The sequence below is a fragment of the Sebastes fasciatus genome, chromosome 19, assembly GCF_043250625.1.
Source record: "Sebastes fasciatus isolate fSebFas1 chromosome 19, fSebFas1.pri, whole genome shotgun sequence".
In the NCBI taxonomy this organism is placed as follows: Eukaryota; Metazoa; Chordata; class Actinopteri; order Perciformes; family Sebastidae; genus Sebastes; species Sebastes fasciatus.
In genome coordinates, this window is record NC_133813.1 from 8,554,323 (window position 1) to 8,576,210 (window position 21,888).

The following is a 21,888-nucleotide window of genomic DNA, read 5'->3' on the forward strand; positions in this document are numbered from 1 at the left end:
CCGGGGTCACCCCTCCTCCTCCTCCTCCTCCTCTCCTCCCACAGAGAGAGAGAGAAAAACACTGTGACAGTTTTTCCCATCTACTACCATATAGATCCCGTATCCGTCAACTGAAAGAAGCCGCAGCGAGCCAAAACGAGAAAGTAGAAAACGGCGGAGGGTCTGCATGGATATGACCTGCACCCTCACATTTTAAATGTATTGCGGTAACGTGCGGTCAAGCCAGCCGTCACTCTCAACTCCGTGGTCGACGCTACAACTGTAGAGCACCCATATACTGACATTTATGTTAAATGCATTCAAACGGCCCCGATGGAGCTGACCATGGATGTATAAAGAGAACGGAGCTGACGGAGAGCTAGAGATGTCCGGTTTTCAAAATAAGATGTTCATAAAGGGAACTGTATATACAAACTACATATATGGAAATAAGGTTGATTAGATTATATTCAGCAGAAGTCCCTTATAAATTAAAATATAAATTAAAAAGAAAATACCACTAATTTGTGAGGGAAATGTCTTTATTCTTTGATTTTTGGGTTGCTGGAAAAACAAATTATAATATATAAATGATATATTTGACTTCAGGACATCTGTGACTACATATATGCTGAAAATCAAACATTTTTATTTTTTATTAATTTAGATATTTTCCAAAGTAAAAGTCCCTAGAAGTGTATGATTCAACTTTTTCCCATGGTCTAGTGTTAAAAAGTTAACAAAAATTGCAATAAATCGTAATATTGAATCGCAATTCTTGTAGAATCGCAATACATATTGAATCGGCACCCAAGTATCGTGATAGTATCGTATACAGATATTAGTCCTGTGTACATACAGGCAAAATAATTCAACTATTTGTATTTCATTAAAACTGTCCTAGAACGTATATAGTACAACTCACATGCAAATTGATCAGCAGCCAGACTTCCTAAATCCTAAAAATAACAATATATGTCATGCTTGGCCAATATATGGGGTAACTCCACAGGATTCAAAGGGTTTAGCAACCTGTGTCTGTAATTCACATGACCAAGAGTGATGCATCATGATCATTTAGGGGATAGTATGAGGGTGAGAGTGTTTCCCAGATCTTTTTTTTACGAAGCCATGTTGATGTTCACCATTCAGTTTGTTTCCCGGCCTGTTCCTGTGTGTCACATGAAAACCTTGTGAGCTTGAGCGCTGCGTCTTTATTTAGTCCGACGGTGTCAGTGAACAACACTCTGCCGCGTAGCTGCTCATTGTGCTGCACTTTAATACTTCCATATTGTGCTGCTAATTCAGAATTTCACACCTTTTCTCTCGTCGCTACCTCTCTCTTTGTCTCCCCGCGTCGTTCGCCTCCCATCCCAACCCCGAAGACAAGAGGAAACGTGTTAAATCCACCTCTAAGAACCTTTTTAATTCAACATTAGCAGTCGTCATCTGTCTGCCGAACAATGCCCAAACACAATTTACAGCATCCCGCCTTTGTTTACTCTGCAGCTAAATATTGTTCCGTCAATAATGGACTCCAAACACAGAATCAGGCTCTTAGTTTTAGGTAATCCTGAATGTTTTACAGGAGATTCTTCTTTTCGCCGTGTTTTATTGTCTTGGGAGCATAATTGGAGTATTTCCTTCATTTGTTTTAGGTTTTAGGAGGAACATGGGCTCGGTGCCTCGTGGATGTAACTCCAGATGCTATTGTGTCCGAGGTTTTTGTGGAAGTGTCGCCCGAAATCCTCGAGACAAAGGCAGCAGATATGGTGGGGAAAATATAAACCCTGGAAAGAATCAAATCCTCCAAAATTCTCATTCGGCGACACTTATGAAGGGAGGACGGGGGGTTAAACTGGAGCACGGAACGAGGTGATGTCCAAAAAAGAACAGAAAAAAACAACGTGGCAAGCTACCTAAACCTCCTGCAGTGTTTCAGGTGCCATGTTTTCTACTCCCCTCCACCCCCCACCATCAACCTCCCATCAGATCACAGCGAAATAAAGACATTGATAAATTCACGGATGGGTGCGAATGTTGCCAAATCGAGTAAGACCCCGACCAAAGTAAACGCCGCGCCGCGGAGCGAGAAAAGAGAAGGAGAAAAGAGAAGGAGGGATGGAGGGGGGGAGAGAAGATTTGGGGCTCTAATGCCAGCCTTATGCGTCTTTTAGTCGTTTCCGCCGTCGGGGCTTGGCACCGGCACGGCGCTGTCAGCCAGCCAACAAAAATCTGCAGTGCCTGCCGCATTTCAGCAGCCCTGTTTTGTCTGAGACCAACACACACACACACAACACACGCGGCGACACACTCACGCGCCATACACACTCTGCACTGCAAATCGGCGACGTTTTTTCTTCACGAAACCGAAAGCTTCGTGAAAGAAAATGTAGAAATTGAAGTCTAATAAAGGAATAAAATTCCTCAAAATGTTCTTCTTTATAAATCAGAGACATCCTGAACATGTTTTTTTTTTTTTTTTTTTTTTAGTGCAGTGCCACTAACGCACCATGCTGCTTTGGAATATTAATTTGAAATATAGTTTTCCTGTGGAAGTCCTGCTGTTCGGAGGGTTTGGTGATGTCGCCCCGTTCGCTGTTGTTTGTGTTGTTTATCTATTGATTCCAGGGTGGAGGAGGGGTGAATGAGTGTGATGGGATGGGGGGTGGGGGGGGTGTTGGATAATGAAGGCTGTTTGGTAACGAGGGAGGGGGGGGGGTGTTCTTTGGGTCTCACTCTCATGAACAGGGAACAAGTGTCATGGCTGCTGCTGAATTGTAACCCATCTGCTTCACAACCACGCGGACAAACCAACTCTGCTTCAGACACATACATGCAAAGATCTTATAGAAAAATATAGTTACTTGTAAATTGTGTGTTTTTTGTCAATGAAGAACACTCTATCACACATTCTCAGATACATCACATGTAGCCCCTAAAGGGGTTAAAGCTTGCTAAACAGACACTATATCCAGACAGTAGTGCATGAGACAGGTAATCTGAAAAAAATCATGTTCTTCTGGTGTCCTCCGGTGCTCCTAATGGCATCTGCAAGATTTCACAGACCGGAGAAAAACAACCAATCAGAGCCGAGCTGGAGCCTTGCCGTCTCTGAGTAGTTGTCAATCACTTGCGAACTCCGATCAAACGGTCAAACTAGGCAGCGCTGATCCAATATGAATCAATATTCTGTTACTGTAATGCCTATTTCTTGTGTAAAATGTTTTCAGAAACATCTTGTAGTGTACTGTTTAGCTGTAAAATTAGAAAGTTACTGACCCATGTTGAGATAAAGTTGAGGAAATACAAAGCACCGCCCAGCAGCCGGAGGAAACTTTCTCATTTTGCAGCTAAACAGTACACTACAAGATGTTTCTGAAAACATTTGAGGCAAGAAATAGGCATTACAGTAACAGAATATTGATTCATATTTGATCAGCGCTGCCTAGTTTGACCATTTGATCGGAGTTTGCGAGTGATTGACAGTTGCCTCCGTTGAATGAACAGCCAATAGGAACGCTCTCTCTTGGAAATGACCTGTGATTGGCCACAGTCTCCCGTCACAGGCTAGATTTTCTAAAGCCTGAAAACAGAGCCATGAGGAGCCATTCTGTCTATGGCAGGTTTAAGCAAGTTGCCTTTTTAGATTCTCTCAAAGATTCATGAAAACAAGCATTCATTCCTAAAGGGTTGACATTTTTGGAGATAAATGGTTAACTGTGTCCCGGTGCCAGATTGCATACGACTAGTATACAGTGTGTACTATATCATAATTGTAATTGTTGGGAGTTAGTATACAAGAACTCAATGGCCGCAGGTCTACAGGTAGATGGATGTATGCTGTACACATTGTAAATCACATTTGAGGCAAATTTGTGATTTAGGGCTGAGTAAATAAAGTTGACTTGACTATACATCACAGGAAATGATATGCTGACAGATGTCAGTCAAACTGCAGCTTTGGAATAACAATTAAACGTCACAGAACAAGAACAAAATGTTTGCCACCATGTCGCCAACAATCATGATTTATTTTTTTTAGCATGTTGCAGCGAAGTAGCTCCTCCACTTCTCCTTTGTCCAAAGCGTGTGTGGGACGATAATATCAATCAACAGCACATTCGCAAATTAAGAGGATGTTGATGTGTCCATCACTTTTTGAGGGTCTGAATTCTCAGTGTGAGTATGCACTAGGCCTAGAGAGGGCACTTTAAAATGTCCATAATAGAATGAAAACAGTAAGGCCTCTATCATGTATAAGGGGTGTAACGCAAAGCTACTATTTGTCTTTGTATTTATTACATATTATTGTCACATCTATGTGGTGGGGGCCACATCACAGATGGACACCTTAAAGTGAGATTTGGCAAGTCTTTAATACTCTTATCAACATGGGAGAGGGCAAATACGCTTATTTATCCAAATGTATTATTAGATATCAATTAACAACACAAAACGATCACAAATATTGTCCAGAAACCCTCACAGGTACTGCATTTATCATAAAAAAATACGCTCAAATCATAACATGGCAAACTGCAGCCCAACAGGCAACAACAGCTGTCAGTGAGTCAGTGTGCTGACTTGACTATGACTTGCCCCAAACTGCATGTGATTATCATAAAGTGTGCATGTCTGTAAAGGGGAGACTGGTGGGTGCCCACAGAACCCATTTTCATTCACATATCTTGAGGTCAGAGGTCAAGGGACCCCTTTGAAAATGGCCATGCCAGTTTTTTCTCGCCAAAATTTAGCGCAAGTTTGGAGTGAATTTAGCCTCCTTCACGACAAGCTAGTATGACATGGTTGGTACCAATGGATTCCTCAGGTTTGTAGTTTCATATGATGCCAGTATCTTCATTTTGTCTTTAAAACTGAGCCTGCTAAAACCTAAAAATCGCAAGTTATGTTAATGCATTAAATAAATTAGTGGCGTTAAAACAAATTTGCGTTATTATCGTGTTAACTTTGACAGCCCGAGTGGAAATACATGTCATAATGGCATTGAGCCATATTGAGTGACTTTTCTTGAAAACTGGAGGTTGTGTATATAATGGGAGGAGGTCCAGATTAAAATAAAGTTGGTCTTACGTGTCTTTGAAAAGAAATAAATAGAAAGTTATTGACCTTCGAATCTATTAGCATGCTCTTTTGAGACTGTCCCTAACTTCAGCTCCTCAGTTTCCCTCTTCTTTCAAGTCACCAAAGGTGTCAGGCTTCAATATCTGATCAGGTAAACATAACACCAGTGGAACATCAGTCAGGCTGTATCCCTCACTGCACAGCTAATCAGGTGAAAACTGATGAAAAGTTATTGAGGATGAACATCGCTGAAGGTGGGAATATTACTGCAAAAATTGTGATGCCTGCTAGAAATCCCACAAGGCAATGCTTTTCATTGGGTAGATGTATGAATTACAGATGTGCGACATAACATGGCGAAAAATGATTTTGTGTGTGTGCCAGAGATCTCAATTCACTGCTCAGTAATGGAGAACATACAGTTTTTAATGTTTTATTATGTGGGGAGTTGTCAATGAGTGGACAATGTGGTGGTTTCGGAGAGACATTTTGAGGTTAATTGTGTCACTTTTCTACGTCGCAGCCTCAGTAGACCAGAGTGCACTGCAGTTACAGGATAGGATGCGGTACACAAAACCAAATCGACTCACCTCGAGGTTCATGATCTAGACGCCTCCCTAACTGCCCCGTTTGACCGAAAGCGAGTTCAAAAGCATTCTGGGAAATGTAGGAAATCACTAACAGAACTAATTTTCTGAAACATTTTATGTTCGCGGCTCAGCAGCTGCACAGCCTCGCTCGGAGCTGCCGTCTGTATCAGCAGAATTACCTTGAAAATAACAGCGCGGCTTTAATTACCGATGAAATGTACCGATATAATTAGATTCACCATCTTTGGGGCGGCAGTAGATCAGTCCGTGGGGACCGGAGGTTCGCCGGTTCAAGTTCCTGCACGAAACCAAGTACAGAGTGTGTACTGGTAGCTGGAGAAGTGCCAGTTTGCCTCCTGGGCACTGCCGAGGTGTCCTTGAGCAAGGCACCGACCCCCTAAAACTGCTCCTTGGCCCATTGATCCTAATATACCAGGATGGGTTAAATGCAGTAGCTAAATTCCACTGTGTGCTGTCTTATGTACAATGTGTGACAATAAAATTAAATTTATATCTACATTTTACATTTTTATATTAATTGCAAATCACTTTCTGACCAGTTGAATACTAAACCACAATTTTAAATCTCTGTTTGTGCATCATAAGGTTAGTGCTCCATTTATAAAATGGAAACACTTTTACAAATTAGATTTTAAAAGACGAACAGCAGGTAGGCCTAACACCAGTGTGTGGATACTAAAACTTAAATACTATTTCACTGCATAAAATGAGAGAAAACTTGGTGTTAGATTTGGAGAAATCCCAAACACTGTTTCTGTTAGATTAAATAACCAGATGTACAGTCTGTGTCGGTTTCCAGTTTATTTCCGATACTTATTCACAAACATTGAGATATTTAACGTAGAAGATTTCAACTCAAGATGAATTTAAAAGATAATTAAAAATGATTAAAGGTAATTTTTACATACTAAAATTAATCAATGACTCCAATATACAGAATCAAACTTGAAAAAATAATAAAAAAGGAGTGTGAGTTGTGGTCCAATCAGCAGTCAGATCTGCCGTGATATGGCTGAAGGTAGAAGCCGACAGATGTGAGCTGGATGCTGCGTCTCTCGAGTCGTTCTCGTCGCTCGTATATGTTCATCTGTTGTTTGATGTATTCACTCGCTCCGGTGCCAGGAAATCAATGCCTGCTGGGAGTGAAGGACGGGGGGGTGTGGTGGTGGCGGTAGTGTGTGTGTGTGTGGTGGTGGTGGTGTGGGGGGGGTTGTCTGTTAGACGACGGTTACTCATCGACCATCGTCTGTTAAATTAATGTTGATCCCAAAAAAATGTTACGCTTTACACGGGAAGACAACGCCATGAATAAATATATAGATTATTTCAAATTCAGCGCTGGCGGGTTTCAGAGTGTCTGTTAGTGTGTGTGTGTGTGTGTGTGTGTGCGTGCGTGTGTGTGCGCGTGTGCATGTGTGTGTGTCGGTACCTTTCAGACTTTGTAGAAACTTCTGGACCGGTGCCCAGCGGTGTCATGGAAACGCTTGAATCGCTCAGAATGATTCATGTCTGCACAGACCAACCCTCCCCCCATCACACACACACACACACACACACACACACACACACACACACACACACACACACACACACACAGCATGCAGGAAGAGGGAGTTTAACCCTTCTTCTCTCCATCCTCCTTTCCCCCCCCTCCCTCCCCACCTCCTTCTCTCTCCTCTCTTTCTTTCCCCCTCGTCATCTCGCCATCCTCGTCAAATCGCACTATTAGTCACATAGTTTATTAAAATGGACTCATTATATGGATGTCAGAGGGGATCACGTCTTCTGAGTGTTTCCTTTCACACGGAGACAGACTCGACATGACTCTCTGAAAGAATGAGTCTAGACGTCGACATCGACTCCCGTAGAACAACTCCATCGGGTTGCTTTTTCCCCGTCCTGAATGAAAACCAATGACTGATAGGTGTCAAATGTGATGGACAAAATCCATCAAAACAAAGAGACGAGGTGTCAGCACTGACTGAACATCCATTTTCTTTTTAATTTTCATATTTTCATTTTTTATTTGGTTATTTATTATTAATACATATTATTTATTTTTTATATATATTATTTTGTATTATTATAAATTATTTTTTATCTTTTAAAACACAATTAAAATAAGCTAATTAATTCAAAATTACAAACACTCAAATTAGGGTAATCAGTCAAAAGAAAGTCAAGACTCTTAGAACAACGTCAGGTTTGTTTGACTTCCTCTTTATGAATCTGAATAAAAACATATTCAACACAATAAAGAATAATAATAATAAAAAAACAATCAAAAATCTAATCAAATTGAAGCAATCAAAATACTGTCAAGAGAAACTGATTGATGTTGGTATGGACACTTAGAGCAACTCCATCCCTTTATCCTCTCCTCTCCACTCCTCTCCTTTCCCCTCCTCTCCTCTCCTCTCCTCTCCTCTCTTCTCCTCTCCTCTCCTCTCATCTCCTCTCCTCTCCTCTCCTCTCCTCTCCTCTCCTCTCCTCTCCTCTCCTCTCCTCTCCTCTCCTCTCCTCTTTGAAATTTTGAGCGTCAAACTCTTCATTTCCTGCATTCTGGTGAATTTGTATGCACTAATTGATGGTGGAAATGTCCTTATTTATGTAAAGGAAAAATCCAGGCACACAGAAATAATTTATTCAAGATATAAAAATCTAATGGAATATAATGCAGTATAAGGCTCTCAGTTATTCTTTATTGACACATTCAAAACATGTCCCACATATGTGTTCTCTAAGAAGTCATAAAAGTTTGAAAATGAAATGATATTATGAGAATAAAGTTGTAATTTATTGAGAATAAAGTCATTATATTTCAAGAAATAAAGTTTTTAATATTATGATTATAGAGTCGTAATTAATTGAGACAAAAGTTATAATATTACGAGAATAAAGTTGTAAATTATTGAGAATAAAGTAATTATATTTCAAGAAAAAAGTTGTTATATCACGAGAATAAAGTTGTTTTTTGATGAGAAAAATACATTATATTTCAATAAAAAAGTTGTAATATTACGAAAATAAAGTCGCAATTTATTGAGAATAGTCATACATTTTAAGAACAAATTTTCCTCTCCTCTGTTGTTTCCTCCACCCCTCTCCTCTCCTCCTCTCTTTTCTTCTCCTCTCCTCTCCTCTGTTGTTTCCTCCTCTCCTCTCCTCTCCTCTGTGTTTACTGCTGTTGATGTCTTCACTTTGTTGGTGTGCTGCAGACAATGAAACTTTATTAAACTAATTAAGATAAACATCAACAAGGAAGAAGTAATTAATGAAGAAGAAAATCCAGAGCTTTGCTGCCACTGCCCCCTTGTATTGATCTTTGTTGTAGCTACAGCTCCTCAAAACCCAAACCAAGCTCCTGTTACTTGGTTGCTACTTGCTGGTTAAAGTGAACAAGGGTTAGCACGGAAGTTAGCGACAACTTCAGCTCAGACTCACTTCAGGTGGGCTGTTGAGGTGGACCAGCTGTTTTCATTTCATTGACAAGCCGCTGACCTGCAACCAGACCTCAAACAACAGGAGGTCTATTATTTATTATTTTTATTAAAAAAGAACAGATTGTTTTTCATTTAAATTGCTGGAAGAGCCCAGTCACAAAATTGTCAAATCATATTTTATTTGCTTTTTGTGAGTTGATATAAATGAAACTGATTGTGTTCAATAGGCATAAATATCGTCTCATATCGATCGCAGGCTCCTGAATTGAATTGAAAACGAATCGTATCGTGGCAGACTTTGTGATATCGGCAAATATCGAATCTTGTCTAAAGAATCAATATAATGTATCGTGATTTACACCCCTAGTGTCATGTTTCCATCAGAGCTGGAGCTACTGCACAGTCATCTGTCCCGGGAATGAATGCCGATTGTAACCTTTCCCACTAAAGACAAAAGACAGATGTTAGTGGGTGTTAGGTTTTTTTTGCCCAGTGGGAAAGGGGGCTTTAGTCACTGCTCTGTGACATTCATTAACCCTTTCATGACTCATTTTGCTCCTCACTTTGCTGCAGAAATAAAAACAACACAGTGGAATTGATATCGATTTTACGTTTAACGTTACCTGAAGACGATTTTGTTGTTGCACTGCTGCAGGTCACAGAATCTGGCGGGTCACGAAATATGGTGTAACACGGGCAGTATAATACAAGTTCTTACTTTAACATGTTGGACTGCCTGTTTTGTCGTGAGTACCCTCCAGTAAATATTGCATTTCGTTGTTGTTTTGTTGATTTCGGTGAAATTTTTGGAAAGTTAAAGCTAACGCGGTCTTTCATGTTCAGTCAATCAGTCGTGTTAACAACTGTTTGTATGTCATCAGTATTTTGTCTTTGCAGATACCTGTAGTGTCAGAAAGAGGCAAAGCTGATTGATGAGTGATCCGGGTAATTTACAAAGTAGGAACCGGATCCAAAACGGAGCCGGCTATCGAAACCCATCCCAAATTACCCCTATCAGGAAATTTAAAAATAATGTATGAACGAAAAATCCACAATGGAGAAAAGAAATGAGAAAAAAAAACCAGCAGTAAATTGCTTATATAGCAACAGTGTAAAGACCAAAAAAAACACAGAAAAAAAACAAACTACAACACTAACACTACAGGTCTGAGAGTCGTTCTGGGCTTCAAGGAGGCAGACATGACCAGAATACAAAGTGGTGTTGCTTTGTGGGCTTCTGCTGTGTAGGCGAGTCCAACAAAATCCACTATTTATACACACACACAGTAAGTGTGGCTCTGGTTTTGGATCATGTGTTATGAGTGTTTGCTCTCTGTGGTTTCGTATCATGCTGCGTCGTGTGCTGGCCTTGTTCTGTAAAACACTTGTCAATGACCGTGCTGGTTAAAAACACCAAAAGAAAAAAGGTAAAAATAATAGCGATGACCTTTAAAAACCCGATGGTGTGACATCATGCAAAGATTGAGAATTGGCCCCTTTTGTGAAGACAGACTTTCAGTGTCTGAGGCTGGCCTTCATCCAAACGCAGAGAGCCACAGAGAGGTTTCTATAGCTTCTAAATCAGCCAAACTTAATGTGGTTTTGTGTTTGTTTTGTGTGTTTTTCGGACACATTCGGGGTCGAGTACAGGAGGAAAAAACATACAGAGAAAAAGTGGTTCAATGGGTCAATATGTGTATGTGTTTTTCTGTTGTTTTTCATACTAAACAAGAATTAAATGGCTTCACAAGGACAGAAATAAGCATGTAGTACTATAAGTTTAGGTCAGGTATAGGGTTAATGTTGAGGTGCTGAGCTTAAATTAAAGTCTTGACATTAGAATTAGCTACAGGCTTGGGGTTGAATCCAAGGGGAAGAACAAAAAGAAAGGATGTTTTGCGTTGAGTGTTTATTATTTTGCACGGTTGGTGTTAAAAACCATGTATCTCTAACATGTCAACTTCACGTGAGCTAAGAAGAACAGCCCTGTTTTGAGCTTTGAGCTTTTGATTCAGCTTTATTCAGCTACTCCAAATGGTTTGAAATGGTTTATTTAGCTTAGGAAGCGGGATCATTTTCTTTACCCACGAAGGGATACTTCGGATAATTTGAAGATACATATACTGTTCATACTATACTGTATGTGTGTATAATCATTTTGAAAGAAAATCCTCCTCCAGTGGCGCCCTTTCGTTGTGCCGAGCAACGCAGCACGTTGCTTGGTGCGCTCACGCCCAGTTAGTTGAACGTTTGTGCTGCACGCTGCGACAATGTCCCGCGCAGTCAATAGAAACAAGGCAGCCAGCCAGGTAGCCACGAAATTAAAGATGGAGGAAATGTTACTTTTGGTAGTTTCAGAATTCTCCGAATTATATGACACCAGTCCCCGCATAAATCCTGACATCAGGAGGAAAGGCCGATGCATGACAATCAGATTAGATTCAACTATTGTCATTGCACAAAGACAATGAAATGCTTAGGGTGCGCTTTTTAGCATAACTCAGATGCATTACCTTTGCTAACAACAGCGAAATTAAGAGCTTTGTCTAGCACGGATGCTAGAATCTTTTTGCCTTCTTTGCGTGTTCCTCCGCGACTTCCCAGAATATCGGGTTAAATCTGCGCTGAACCAAGCAACCAATCTGAAAGCCCCCATGAGAGATGTCATTTCACTGTTAGCTGCTGAGATCAGAATATGGCTCAGGTTGTGAGTGATGTCTTAAATTTCACGTCTGAAATTTGTGAAAATCAAATATGATCGTATATAAATGTTATACATGTGAAATGATAATAAATTCACATATGTGAGGAAAAAAATCCAAACTTTTGAGCGAGAAAATTCATCCTTGAGTTTGGACACAGTACAATACATTTACAAAATCTTAAATCAAGGTCTATGTGGTTGGAAGCCTTGGGAAAAAAATAGTATGTGGACATTGGGTTGTGATTTATTTACCTATTTTATTGTTTATTTCGGCAAAAGTTTAAGGAACAAGATTATTTAAACCCAGACTAAATTTAAATTCCAGTTCCCACCTTTTCAAATATGAACTTTGATATGGCGTGGACACAATTCTTGTAGGATCTTATGATCTCGACAAGTTCTCATTTACCATCAGATCGCATTTTGCTTTAAATCTATCTTGAATATAGGAGTAGTTTTTGTTTAAGACTATTTCAGGCTCAGGGATTAGGACTGGATTAATAAGAGTAGATTTGGTTATTGGCCTTGTTAAGAAGTAGCGTGATAATAGCTAATAGTCTAGCAGAGCGTTCTGGTTCCGTTAGCTCTCAGCTTGTAATGGAGCTTATTTGTGTTTCCTCTCTGTCTCTCAGCATTGTGGATTAGGAGGGATTTGGTCCTCCTGGCTCACGACTTCTCTATGGGCTTTATACAGCAGAGTGGGCTGACCTCCCCTCCTCCACCTTTTGTACCTCTGCAGCCAGCACACTCTAATGAGTGGCGGTTTGTCTGGGGGTCCTCCTCACAGCCAATGAGCCTGTTTATGTGCGACATCCAGGAAAAAAATGTCACCGCTGGGTTCCTCAGAGAAATGCAGAGGTTGGCGGATTGAGGCGTTGAGGTTAGGAAACCTTCTTTTAAGGAGTTTGTTGAGGTTTGAGACCGTCTAGTGTTTGTTGTTAGATTATTTTGGGGCTTTGTTGACGCCATGTGACTCATGGTCGAGATAAAAGGAAAGATTTAGAGACAGACATGGTTGGTTATGGATACACTTATGATGATATGATGACACATGAAGCTACAACTAGCACCCATTTTGTATCGGTATTTGAATTGAAGTGTCAAAAATAAGTGGTTTCCAAATATTTTGTCCAACAAACAGTCAAAAATCCAGAAACACTCGAGATAATGATGCTGTTAACTGGAGGAAGTCATGAAAATACTCGTGTTTTCAAGATGTAATCAGTGGGCAACCTCCGGGTCTGAAAAGTGAAGCCAATGTGGTGCCTTAAACTTGCATTCTTTCTAACAGCCAGCAGGTGGCGACTCCTCTGGTTGATGTTCATTTAGTAAATTATGTTCCCATTTAGAGTCAAATAGACCATTAAGAAGTGTATGCTTTTGGGCGTGGCTACCTTGTGATTGACAGGTTGCTATCACGGCGTTGTCCGGTCTGGGAGGTGTCCGTGTACTTTGAGCTCTCTGAGGTTGAAGAACCCCTGTTCTCTTGTGGTTTGAAATGACTTGGTGAAGGCAGCTATCTAAGGAAGCACCATTGGGGTTTGAGAACCTTTTAAAGTAGGGTTTTCTAAGAATGTTCTGAGGATTCAGAGCACCTGTTTATATGTTTGAGTTTTCTAGACCCTGTTATGAGTTCCTGGAAGTATTGTCGGATCAAATCAACCCTATTGAAAATAGGTTTGTCAGTGAGTCTTCTGAAGAACAAGGTACTTTAGTCTTTTATTAAGTGTTCCCGCAAAACACAATTTTTTTTGTATCTTAGAAGGTGGCAGACACCATCAAGTTCCTCAACAATCCACGAAAGATCGTGAGACATCCGGTTGTGTTGAGGTTTCGAGAAACAGTCAGGGTTCGGGAAACAATTACAAACATTTTTCAAGAAGCGCTATGAGGATGAAGAAACCTGTATTTTGGATGTTCCTGAAGGAACTAGCATCAGGGTTTGACATTTTGAGGATTGTTGGAGGTTTCTAGAAAATGTCCCGGTTCAAGAAATGATTACAAAAGTGTTTTTCAGCAACCCTTCAAAGGAAGAAGGACCCCTTTTTGTTCAGCGTTCCTTGAAGCATTGTTGTGGTTTGAGAACCTTTCATGAAGGTAGTTTTATAAGAACTCTCAGAAGTTCCTGGAAGCACTGTCATAGTCATCCTTTCAAGGGTTTTTCAACAAATGTCTGAGGTTTTCAGAGTTCAGAGTCCCTGCTGTAACCGTGAGTGAGTTTCCCTTTAAGAGGAGGTTCTCGAAGGTACCCTCTATGATGCTTTAAAACCTTGAATTAAGGTCCTAGAAGTACTGTAAGATCAAACCACCATTTTAAGAGGGGGGCTTAGTCATAGATCTTTCTGAGGTTGATTGGGTCCTTGAAGTGCTTTCACATTTTGTTACCCTTTCTGGAAATAATGTTCTGCACAAACCGAAAGAACCAAAAAGATTCCTAGAAGTGCTTTTATTTTGGAGAGTATGGAGGTTGACGGGGAAACAGAGCAGAGGCGAGAAGAGAGGACGTTCTGATGGGATCTGATCCAAAGTATTCTGATAGCATCAGAGAACATTGTGTATGAAACAGTCTGAGGTGGGGGAAAAACTGTGGTAGTAATGTGGTTTGTCAGCTGGACTGTTAACATTTTTTTGTAATTGTAAATTTATTTTGATTTTTGTGGACATGCTCTGCCACTGCTGAGGTTTTGGACTGCGTCCTTTCACTTCCCTAAATGGGTGAAAATGTTGGGCAAAGATCATAATACAGTAGGTTATTTGATTTAAATTAAAACAAAACAAATCAGCTGAAAAATAGAAAACTCAATGATAGTCGACTTTTTGAAAAAGATGTTTTTTATTCAGATGCACTCGTTGTTGTAACGTATTGTTTTTATTATTAAAAAACTCCTTTTTATTTTTATCAAACCACAGAGTAGCTTCCCTGTTGGTATCTCTGTGTGTGTGTGCTTCCATTCACAGTGTACTGTGACAGGGTGTGTGATCTTGCAGCTGACCCTTCCCATCCTGCGTTGCTCCGTCCCTGCCCAGTTTTTTTTTTTTCTTTTTTTTTTTTTTCCATTAATGTTGCTCTCTCTTTAACAGCCAAATTAAAATACCAGGGGTTTTTGTTTGTGTGTGTAATACATGAGTTCAGCCTGCAGAGATGGTGGAGGTTAAAAGGTCGCCGTCTTTGGACAAAAGTAAAGAACTGGGGCTTGTACAATTGGTAGATCTTCAATTCACAATATATCTTTGTAGTATCTGTAGCTTCTGTATTCGGGTCATTGTTATCTTTATTAATACATTACAGCATTTACAAAATGATCAAAATCACATGATAAACAGCATTCAGTCACATGGTTTATTTGTTTTTTTACTTTAACAAAATTATATAATTTACAAAAGCATTGTATGCATTTAAAAAAACATTTTTTCATGGTCGCATTGGCAACAAAATATAATTATATACAACAAATATAATATGCTTTTATGGAAATAGCAAAATATCAGGATCCATACATTCTTTGCAGGTGCTCATTAAGAATAATCTGCACAAAAAGACAAAAAATAATCCGTGAAACAATACACTCTGTCTTATTCACAATTTTTTTTTTTTATTCCAAAAACACATGACAATATTGTGAGCACACATTGTCTGGTAATAGGTTTTAAATGTGAGGACTATATGCACAAATATTTATTTAAACATAAAACATTTTTAAAAAATCAACAGAAGGAAAAATACCAATATCGCCCTTACTTGTCTTTTGGGTTTTTGTGGTGTGTTTTAGCAGAGTCTTTTCTTTTGAAAGAGCAGCTGCTGTTGTGGCTGCTGAGACGAACACAAAAAAAATAAAGAAAGAGAAAAAGAAAGAAATATATAGAGGTGTGTGTGTGTATTCAAAATCCATAAGGGATATAGATATATACATACAGTGCTCAACGGGGAATTTTATTAAGGGCTGCCGTGGCAGGAGAGTCAACGTTGGCCCTCCTCCACCGACGAGACAAGGGGCTGATCAGTGCTATGAATGGGATGCTATAATAAAGTTATTTTTGTCAGTAGTGAAGTGGAGAGGCCTCTCACACATCCAAATATCTCATCCTGTCAGGGCTAACGACACAGGCCTCTCTTATATATTATTATCCTATCTTTTATTCCCGTCGCTCTGCTCAGGCAGCTGGATCTATTTCACCTTCTTGTTATTTACTGCATTATTGAAAAGAATTAAGGGACCTTTAAGGTATTTTAAGAGGTAATTAAGTTAATTAGTGAATGAATGAATAAAGAAATGACTAGAGTTAATAGTAGCTCATGCTGTTGATTTTATGTAGCCCGTTTTTCCATTAGCAGTTAAAAAAAAAAAAAAAAGAATTGCGGTATAGAGAACAATCAGTGAATTAATGGTAAATCATACCGTATAATTTTGTTTTGTTTATTGTCCGCAAGAAATACCATGTTAATAATAGAAAATAATAATAATTGATCCTACCACTGATAGCAAAGAATTATCTAATGAATCGGTCGGCCTATGAGAGAAAAAACAAAAATGGCCAAATACACAAAATATTTTTTATTTATTTTTATTATATTTATTTCATGGATAAATCTCTTTAAAATCTCTTCTATTACATTTTAAACACTGCTTCATTTTTCTCATAACCTTTTGGCAATGGAAAAATTTAAATTGCGTTGCCAGATTTAAAAAATATCTGCTATTTAAATATGTCTTTATTATTATTATATTTATTTCATGGATAAATCCATTTAAAATCCCTCTGTATCTTCTATTACATATAAAATACTGCTGCGTTTTTCTTATAACCTTTTAACAATAAACAAATATAAATTATGTTGCCAGATTTCTAAAAATATCTACTATTTTAAAGAAAATTCAAGTTACTTTTAAATGGTTGTAGGCTTAATAATCCTATAAAATCATTCATCTAGAATATGATATTTCAATACATTTTCTAACATTTATATGCAGAATTTTAAGTAGAAATTGTGCATGTGATTGTTTTTTGGATCCGTTGCAGGTCGTGGTGTTTTGCAGAGGTGTCTGCGGTGTTAAATCTAAATGGTTCTTTGTTCAAGTGTATATGTGTGTGTGAGTGTGTGTGTGCGGTCCTGAATTAGTATAATTTAAATGTGTGATTCTGTGTATGGATATATTTCAGTACCATGCAAAAGTACATTTGCATGTGTCAGTGTATAAGGGGCTATATATACAGTATGTATATTGTGCACATTTACACGTGTGTGCGTGTGTGTGTGTGCCTGTGTGTGTGTGTGTGTGTGTGTGTGTGTGTGTGTGTGTGTGTGTGTGTGTGTGTGTGTGTGTGTGTGTGTGTGTGTGTGTGTGTGTGTGCATCTGTGCCAGTGATTTCCAGTACTCTCTGTGTGTGTGTGTGTGGGAGTCTTTGTATATGTGCCAAACCGGTCCAGCTGGCATCAGTCTTAGCTGAAGCCGAGGCCGCTGTATCGGTCACACACACACACGCGCGCACACACACACACACATAGGCGACCACATTCCCATTCTGTACGCCTGTAATTATCAACCTCTTCTGCATCGACTACCATGTTGGCGTGTATTCAGCGCCGGTCTATACACGCCTGATTCAAACCCCTTCACCGCGTACACGCTTCATTTTCCTCCACACACGCTCGCTACAAAACCCCTCCATTTCATCTTGTACGGCTGCACCGACCGCAGAATGTAATTACACACTAACCGTGGTTTGATATTTAGACTGGCTGAAGATTTAAGGTTTTATCCGAAAAGAAGGTCTGTGTGGTAAAAATAGTCTCGAAGTGGTCCCCGCAGCTCGGAGGAGAGGAAAGCCTGTTCAGAAGCTGGAGAGGAAATTAGCTTTGTTGTCTACGCGCCAGTACGGCGGTCGCAGCGTTTTTCGAAATTCATCAGACACCTTTTTCACAGCCAGGCACGCTCGGTTTGTGTATTAAAACGATGGTCGGTTACCTGCCAAAGAGACTTCACCTTCATGTCATGTACTGATCAATCCTTGGACTGCATTTTAAGAACTTTGATGTCTGATTTCAATCAAACACATGTTTAAACACGCTGGACCAAAGATGTTCTGTAAAGACAGTTGGGTAGGTGACGATGTCTGCGCTCTGTTTTCTCATGGCCATAAAATGTGCATCAGATGTAGGTTAAGGCGTAAGACACCTGCACATTATAAAGGGGAGAACGCCAAAAAAGAGGACCACCTGATACAAAAGCATAGCTTACATTTATACTAGGGCTGGATTACAAATTTTCATTGCTATAATCGCATGATTGTCCAAAGTTAATCTTGATTAATCGCAAATTAATTGCCCATTTTTTATCTGTTCAAAATGTACCTTAAAGGGAGATTTGTCAAGTATTTAATACTCTTAGAAATATTACATATAACATGAGGATTTTATCTACGAACGATTTTGAGCACGACCAGATTCTGACCAGGGTTGCTATGGTGTTTCATAGCTTGCCTGTAGTTGGTTTGGGGTGGTTTCTGAGGAGTTACTAGGGTGTTCCAGGCTGTCACTCCGGTCTTTGTACATGGTTGCTAGATCTTTGCCACAATGCTTGATCAGTTGTTAGGGCATCAGCAATCTCAAAACCCTAAAAGCTAAATCATAGTCAGACGATATCGAGTGGGTTCTGAGATTGCATTTCATTCAATGGGTTCCGCCTCTTTTGCTCTCCACGCATACTGTTTACCTTCATTCAACCAAAGCCTGATCGAACCTGATTGGTCAACATTACTCGAACTATAAACAGAAACAAAAAAACGCTTCCGATACCAAAAGATTGTCCCATCGCGTACCGCATATGAACGCAGAATCTGTTTATAGAGATTAAGGTATCGGTAGTTGCTTGCTAGGCTGTGCCAGACCGTTGCTATGACGATATTAGGGCGTGGCTTGGTGGTTTCTAGACTTGTGTCTAGAATCACTATTTATCATATGCTGCACTAAAATTACTGTCCAATGTTTTATTTTAGTGTCCAAATTCTCGCAATGGAACAGAAAAAAAGTACATTCGGCCAACAGTCCCACAATGCATTGCATCCAATTTGATAGATGGGAAAATTATAGTGTCAGTGATGATGCCAGATGATGGTGATTGTTAAGTAAGTGAAATCTATATGGTTCTTCAGTCATGTACACTAATGAGTCTCTGTGGACCAACAAGGGAGGAAAGAGCAGAAAAATACCATAAATGGCAAACCTTCAGAAGGGGTAGGTATACTATACTAGGAGGTTCTGCAATAAAACATTACAAATGTTATTTTATGTTTTTAACATCAACAGTGATTGAGACGGATTAGATTGTGTCTTGGTTTCTAGATGTAAGGCTACTTAATGCCACCTGAATACTGTAGACCTCGTCTCATATTTAATTTGTTTTGTCTGCACATGCAAAGAAACAAAATCTACACCTAAAAGAACGTGGAGGGTGAAAGTGTTGTTTCTGGTTTCAAAGCAGATGTCTGTATTGTTGTGCTGCGAGAGCAGTGAGCAGAAAACACGCACACACACACACACACACTGTGAAGACTCTGATCATGAAAACTGGCTTTGGCTCTTTTCTACTGAACATCTTTTACTGTGTTTCCTAAACAAAGTGTAAATGAATGATCATTTAAATGAATGAAAGAAAGATTGAAATATGTGTTTTGTAATTTAAGTGTTGAAAATGAATGAATTAATGTTAATTAGTTTGTCATCCCCTCTTTATGAATGAATGAATGAAGCCTGTGTTCTAACCCTAACGTTGTTTGTAATCCCCTTGGCTTCACAGATTAAGTAGTAAATGAGGTGGTTTACTTCTGAATGGGTTTACAGTGCAGATATGGATCAGTCCTTGTTGAGATGACTCCCTCTGCTAACTGCTCCCTCTCTTTTCTTGTCGCCCTCCTGCAGGTAAATCAGAGAGGAGTTCGTACTCGTACGGCAGAGAGTCCAACCCACACTGCCACCAGGTGAGTCCCGCTGTGACTGTCTTCTCTTATAAAAGCAGAGTTTTTTTTTTTTTTTGTGTGTCAAAAGCGGTGAGCGAACCCTGATTGGATTTGATCTGAGGTCAGTGGTAGAGGATGTGCAGTCTCAGCTCAGGGACTGACTCTTCATCCCTCCCACTGAACAGTTGTGTAGAAGTGGACAGCAGGAAACGGGTTCAAGTCGCTGAACATGAGCCAGGCTGCAGATGAAAAATATCTGGGATGTGTTTGAGTTTCTGGAGCCAATATGAAGCATCAAGGACAGACCTGACTTTGTTAAACAGCAGGGATACTCAGCTTGCTTGGCCAAGGGTCTACTTTTGCAAAATGACAGTTAATAAACAAACATTGATATTATTTATCAGATAAACTGAACAAACATGAGAAGGCCCCCTCTGTTGGGGGATCCTCCACTGACACTTTTTTTGATAAACAAGCTTTATTAATCTATTTTGATGCTTTTTTTTAATGCACTCTGGCAAATTGTTTACATTCAAAGTACAATTAAAATCCCATTGTGAATTAGAAAATGTTGACCCATCGAGTTCATCAAGTTGACTATCACTGATGTAGAGAGAGGAATTAAGCATGCAGTTAATTGCCTACATTATACCCTGTATCATGTAGCTTGTTAGCTTGGCCACTTAAAGTTTCCCCACTGAAAGCGGGGAATGTCATGCAGGGCAGAGTGAAACTTTACTGGTTATTGAAGATTATTGAAAGTTATTGAGGATCATGCCTTTGACCTTAAAGAGTAACTATGGTATTTGTTATTATCAGTTGTCAGACAGCAAAGACAAGCACTTTTAGAGGATGTACATTGACGGTGGGGAGTTGCCCACAGTGACTACATTGCAGCCCATTTAGCGGCTGCCGTCTGCAGCGTTATCGCGTTATCTGGCGATACAATATGTATCATGATACAGGGGTAACGATTTAATATATTGTGATATATTGTGATACTGTAAGCAAGGCGATATATTGTGATTGTGAAGGAAAACTGTCGTACTATAAATACACACCACATATGTATAAAATCTGAGTTAAAAGAAAGTCACTATGTGAAATGGCTACTATGGGGAGTAACATCATTACACATGAGTACAATTGGACTCATTGGATCCACAAGAGTCTCAGCTTTACAGTGATACCCAATTTATTTAATTCCAAGACTATTTAGGGACCCCAGTATGCAGAAATATTCAAATACACCATTTAACAATAGGTGAAATAACAGAAAACTGCATGGTTTTGCCTAAAACTGCATGTGATTATCATAAAGTGGGCATATCTGTAAAGGGGAGACTCGTGGGTACCCATAGAACCCATTTTCATTCACATATCTTGAGGTTAGTGGTCAAAGGACCCCTTTGAAATGATTTAACTTCTTATGTGTCAATCATCAACAAGACTACTAAAAACAACATCTGTTACATTTTTAGTTTTCCAGAGAGATCCCTAACTTCACCGCATATTCCCAACTTCATAAAACAAATAATTATTAATTTTAACTTCAAGTGTAGTTATTTTAAAGGAATATTTATTGTCAGCGGTGGCGCCAGGTGTTGTGAGGACTTTGGTAATAGCTGCGTTTTGGATCTGCACTGTAATCTTCCCGCTCAGTTCTCGTGGACCATATGCATCCGTGAGAAGACGCACGTTGATAATTAAGAGAATATACAGATGTTGGTGTTTGATTCTGACGGTGGAATATTAAACGGAGAGAGGCTTGATGTGCTCGCTGTAATTTGATGACCTCCTTCTGGTTTTTGAAATTTAAGAAATCACATACGAGCGCAGGCTGTTGGACAAGTTGACTGAATCTGATGTTATGGATTAATTTTCCTTTTAGTCTTGAACGTCTATTAATTAAAGCTTATCAAAGTAGTGCATTTCCCTGCTTATGGAAATCTAAGTTGTGCTAAAAGATGTTACAGATTGGGATGAATATATGAAGGTTGATACGTTTCCTTTTGCACTACTAGATGTTTGGGTTTCAGATCAGGGGAATTGGATCATGCTGTTTAACTGCTCAATAATTCAGATATGCAGAAGTTTCGGCACAATACAC

The 21,888-nt window shown here is 39.5% G+C and overlaps 1 protein-coding gene across 1 annotated transcript in view; it reads left to right on the forward strand.

The window, feature by feature from the left end:
- The window catches only part of tcf4 (transcription factor 4), a 230,164-nt gene that overhangs the window by 82,454 nt on the left and 125,822 nt on the right, over positions 1-21,888 (forward strand). The window contains exon 7 of the mRNA XM_074616972.1: positions 19,741-19,799. Within this exon, the coding sequence (XP_074473073.1) occupies positions 19,741-19,799 (59 nt within the window). The remainder of the gene's footprint in view (positions 1-19,740; positions 19,800-21,888) is intronic.